At 36.1% G+C, this 5,586-nt stretch overlaps 1 protein-coding gene across 1 annotated transcript in view; it reads left to right on the forward strand.

Annotated features, from left to right (window-relative positions):
- Positions 1 to 1,916: 1,916 nt before the first annotated feature.
- Positions 1,917 to 5,586, forward strand: part of LOC112143793 (meprin A subunit beta) — a gene marked incomplete in the record, with an annotated part of 20,208 nt that continues 16,538 nt past the window's right edge. The window contains 6 exon segments of the mRNA XM_036216009.1: positions 1,917 to 3,257; positions 3,411 to 3,423; positions 3,511 to 3,549; positions 3,641 to 3,666; positions 3,755 to 3,839; positions 4,151 to 4,259. Coding sequence (XP_036071902.1) covers positions 3,195 to 3,257; positions 3,411 to 3,423; positions 3,511 to 3,549; positions 3,641 to 3,666; positions 3,755 to 3,839; positions 4,151 to 4,259 — 335 coding nt within the window.

Raw genomic sequence — 5,586 nt, forward strand, 5'->3', positions numbered from 1 at the left:
TAATTTAAGTAGTTTTTATTAAGGCTGTCATATTTGTCGCGTTAAAAACGCGTTAATCTGACATGTGCTTGACGCCAACATTTTTTTGACGCATTAATCGCGAATTTTCCTCATACGTGCCTTTACACACCGCGCGCGGGCGTCCCTCATCGCCCTCTAACTCACCGGCTGCTCTCACTAGATCACGGGCGAGTCTCCAACCACCGAGCTGCTAGCTAGAACCGGCCCGGCACTAGGACGCGGAAAGCTCCTGCACCCTAACCCGGCTCCGGTTCATGTCCAGTACCACGTCTGCTGGTACTGGCTCGCGTTCGGCGCCGAGAGCTGCAGACCCCCGATGTTCCAAACAGCAAGCGCACCGGGGGACGTTTTAAATGTTCTGGAGGTTTAAGCGTGATCCAACCCCAGCATGGCGGTCTGTCTGCCGGCATATTCATGGCGTGAACTCCGCTGGACACGTCGCTGCATCGAGCTGCAGCCAGAGAACGCGGCGGCAGTAACAGACTGTCAAACTATCCACAGAGTATCCCGCTTTTCTCAGTCTTTAATGTTTTAAAAAACGAAAGATCATTGGAAATGATAAATCTCTATTTCATTCATTACTGCAATTCAGCAGAGGAGGTAAAGATTTTGTCCTGACAAAAAATGAACATGAAAATGTTATGGAAATGTTATTTTTGATGTTTATTTTATTTTACTGAACGTTGATTGAAGTTTTGAATTTAAAATGCCCTTCACTTGCACTTGGGCTTTTGTTAGGCATTTTACGTTACAGCCTTTTATTGTTAAGACAGTTTCTCAATACAATGTTACAAATAAAAGTAGTTCTGATGAAAACTATTAATTTAGCCATTCTTTTTTTCATAATTAATGTAGAACTGCTAAATTCCACGAAGCACACATTTTTTTTCCTAAAAAAAAGGCCACATCTTAATTTGAGATTTATCGCGAGTTAACTCTGGACAAAATGCGATTAACCGCGATTAAAAAAATTTAATCACCTGACAGCTCTAGTTTTTATATTTCCTCATGTTTTTATTAGGTTTTATGGACTGATGTTTCTGTAGAATGTGTATGTGTGTTTGGAGGGGAAGGAATCTTATGACTGATTTTACAGCTACTTTATTGTTATTTTTAAATTTATTTTATTGTATTATGTAAAACACTTTGAGATATAGTTAAATTCAAATTAAAATTTTAAGCTTTCATTGACTTGTTCTATGTGCATGACAAGAAAAAAAGACTGAATTTTTCCTCTGTGGTTTAACTGTTAAAGACCATGAATCTGCAGCCTTGGGTGAAACTGCTAGAAAGTTCTCCAAGGTCATAAACAGACTGCAACAGGAATTTGAAGACAAGCTTTGTGACATTGGAACTATGCGTGTCATTCATTGGAAACCCCTTCAGGCACCTGGACATGACATCGACTGCTGTTCGGCCAAGTGCTTTATTCAAGTTGGATGCTGTTCTAAACGCTGCAAAATCACGTCCATCTCAAAGCTCATCATTCTGCACCAAACTTTTGTTGGCTTCTGGACAAAGAAAATATAACTAGGAAAATTGCTGTTGAATTTTATCAAAAACAAACACAAAACATGTCTGACTAAAGCACATTGGTACCAGGGATCCCACCTACAGACTAACTGAGACAAATCCCAGAGACGACTGACAGAACTAACACTAGCTAAAAATGTTGCACAAAATGTTAAATGTTCCTTTATTAAGTGTTCAAGGAACTTGTTCTGACAAGAAAATTTAGGATTTCCTTGGCTTAAGAAATGTTAGAATTGATCTTTTGTACCACAAATGCAGGAAGTGTTCCTCCTGACTTTCAAATGTTTGAGCAGATAAACAAATGTTTAATGTTCATACAGGTCTTTCTTGTCATAACTGTTATGTCAATCACTGAAAAAATAACTGGTATATGAGCAATTAATTCATAGGGTTAAAATAACTACTGCTAATTATAATTATCTATTATATTACTGTACTAGTCTGTGATTTTGTTTTTTTAGGAAAATTTTAGAAAACAGGTACGTACTACTAAAACCCCATGGAATAGTTCTCATCCTCAAAAAGCTTGGTCGGTCGTTTGTTCGGCCGGGGGGCAGGCGGGTGGGTGTACGCACGTACTGTACGTATGTATTTATGAATATCTGGCTTATATTTAGTAGGACAAGCGAAACAGAAAAATAGTGGCAAAATAGTGGAGTTCAAAAACCCAAAATGAAGTCCAGGGTCTGAAAACTTCTAATATCATGTGCTTCACAATATGGGAAGGACTGAGGTCCAGCTGAAGTCATGAAAACCAACAAATCAAATATATCTAGAAATAGACAGCATGTTAAAACCAACTTAGATAAAAGCAATGTAGCAGGATGAAATGGGCTGCACCTGCTACACAGGTGTTGGCAATCCTCTGGATTGCCAAAAGGGTGTGGTGGAGCCTATAAAAGGCAGAGTTGCTTTGTGCCTGGACACTGCACTCTGAAGACGGGATGCCGCACTGTACTACAGGTTCCAGGCCCAGTCAGTGGGACACCTGAAACCTGGTGTATGGAATGGTGGCACCAGGGTGTCTTAAGGGGGCTTATCTAACTCATAAGAAAACTGTCTTAAAATATAAACAAAAAATAAGGCAATTTGGTTAAACAAGAATACAGAGACAAGATAAGTTAATCGAATACATACCCTTTTTAATTTACAAGGTAGTGACAGACTTCAAAGAAAGAATAGTCAAATGTGGAATACGAAGACAAAGTCCAGAATCTTTGAATCTTTATACCACTTTTGGGTGTTGCTGTTGGGTGAGTGCTTCTTGCCTACTTTAAAACTATTAAATATGATACATTTCATTAAAAAAATGTCTTCATACATCATTTTTAAATATGTCACTACAGTAAGACAGTGAAAGAACCCGGGGGAACAGGTTTTTATCTCTCTAGGGTGTTTCCTTTACCAAGAATAGCAAATAATTATGGTTCCCATTCCCATCTTAAAGGGTGGAATGTGAAAACCTGATTTGTCACTTTTTGGTTTTTAGCTTCATATGAAACAAAATCTCATTGCAGAACTTTGTCAGTTTCAGAAGCAGGCAAAGTGGTGAAGGTAAGTACATGGTAGACAGGTACACTGGTTTCTATTTGCAGGATCCCTCGTCTAATGTCTGAGTTCATTTTCAAGTAAAACTCGCCATGGAGATGAAAGTTTTCCTTCTTGTGCTGTTGAAGTTGGCAATTTCCATTACAGGATTCAGTGTAAGTACAATTGATCTTAAAACAAAGTAGTCATTTAGAGTGTTGTGTCAGGAAAAATATATATTTTATATTTTAACAAGAATTACTTGTGAAAAAAAAGGTTTAATATTTAAATAGTCATATGATTTCTATTTTTTTATTTTTCATATTCAGCCAATCGAAGTGGGTGAGTTCCATCTTTTTTTCATAAATGGATTGATAAACTACAGCAAGGATTTTAGCTTAACAAGATGTTATTTCTTCTCTCTTGCAGAAATTATTGATCTGACAGATGAAACAAAAGTAAACAATGGTAGGGATGATCATTTTTTACTTATTGACAAAACTCTTCAGGTCATTTGTTGGTTACACATGAATCTCATACTGTTGAGCTTTTTCTTTAGATTCACTGCACGATGACATCCTTGAGGTAAATACTTTCGTCTGCAAGCCAAATAACATGTTACTTTTAATATACATTTTGAAAAATATTTTTTGTTGTTTTTTTTCCATCTCAGCTTCCATTTCAAAGAAGTACCCTTATTGGAAATGATGAAACTCGTTGGACATCTCCAGTCCCATATGTCCTAAACAAAAGCCTTGGTAAATATTTTCAATTAAAAAAAATGTTTTTTTTCAGTTTGGAGCCCAGATTAAGTTATGATCTCGAAATGTCTTTATGGAGTTAGAGAGGCATGGACGAAGTATTTGTCTAATAATTTTAATTGTCAGTGCATGTTTGTTTAAAGCCATTAAAGAAAGTTGTAGAGCTCTATTCAGTAACCAGCTCTAATGTTTGGTTATGCGGAAGAACCTCCACAGTTTTTATGTTGACAACTGAGCAGAGCATAATACCTGAATTTAAAAAGTTTTTTTTTTTTTTTCCATAACACACTTCTTATAAACAATTCCAGACTTGAATGCTAAAGGAATCATCCTGAGAGCTCTTGACCAGTTCAGGTTAAAGTCCTGTATTGACTTCAAACCACGAGATGCTGAGGTGTATTACATCTCCATAGAAAAGTTAGGCGGGTAAGTGTCACGTTCCTTCAGGCAGAGATGCTTAAGCGTGAGCCGCTTTGCCTCAGTCTTGTCAGTAATTTTCCTGACACCAACAATGTACTGTAACAATTTTAAGGCTGACTCAAGTAGAATTTAATCTAAATTGGCATTTAAGATGCAACTTCTAGTCTTGGTGGATACCAACTGTTGTACTTTAGAGACTAAAACTTTAATGATGTCATGTGACTTGAGAAAGCCTGCAGTATAACTTTTTAGCAGCCTAAAATAGATTGTAAAATATTATCTGATGCACCTTAGAAGAGAGATTTTGAGCAACTCTTTATCATCAGGATTCAGACATGTGTGCTAGAAGTGAACTTTGTATGCTTTACTGATGCTTTCTTAAGATTACAACACAGAAAAACAAACCCAGCAAACATGCATATGGTTGGAAATGGTTGAATAATCATGTGTCTAATAAAAGAGGAAAATTAGGAATTCAAGCGTTGCATAAAAGACGAGAGCTAAAACAATTACATGTGGCAATTTGAATAACTAAAAGTTAAATATAGGATTTTATTATTTAATTTCTAAAAGTCTTTTAGGGCTACGGGCTACAGAAATAATTTTTTTGTGCATAGTGTAACTAATCATGATCAGTGTGTGATATTTGTCTAATACTTTATCCCTATATAAAACAAGGAAACAATTAAATCAAATGTTGGATATAAAAGAGACAATCGAGTCAAATGTGGCAAATCAAATAACAGAAAATGATCTTTAGGATTTTATTTTAAGACAATGTGAGCTACAAAAAGAACTTTCTTGTGAACTGTGCAACTAACAATGATCAGTGAGATTTTTTTTTTCTTCCTATGTTGTTTCAGTTGTTTTTCTTACGTTGGGAGACGAGTTAAAAATGGTCAGGTCTTATCCATTGGTACAGACTGTGATTCTATAGCTGTTGTTGAACACGAGATTCTTCACGCTCTCGGCTTCTACCACGAACAGTCCAGATATGACAGAGATGACTTTGTGACCATTGTATGGGACAACATTATTTCAGGTTTGAAAAATCATTTCACAACGCACAACACTTTAGTTAAACAAATAAATTTAGTAGTAATCAAGCTAATCTTTGCGTTTTAATTAGTGCTGCCAATAGGTTAAAAAAATAATTCAAATTATTTACACTTTTGGGTTGTGATTAATCACAATTGATCACAATGTTTACTAGGTACATTTTAAATTATAATACGCAACTTTTGAACAAAAACAGGACAGAAAGAAAATGTTTCCCTCATTTTTATTGTCTGAAGTGTTTAAACATATTAAGTGTTAACTCAGA

Source organism: Oryzias melastigma, linkage group LG16 (assembly GCF_002922805.2).
Source record: "Oryzias melastigma strain HK-1 linkage group LG16, ASM292280v2, whole genome shotgun sequence".
Lineage (NCBI taxonomy): Eukaryota > Metazoa > Chordata > Actinopteri > Beloniformes > Adrianichthyidae > Oryzias > Oryzias melastigma.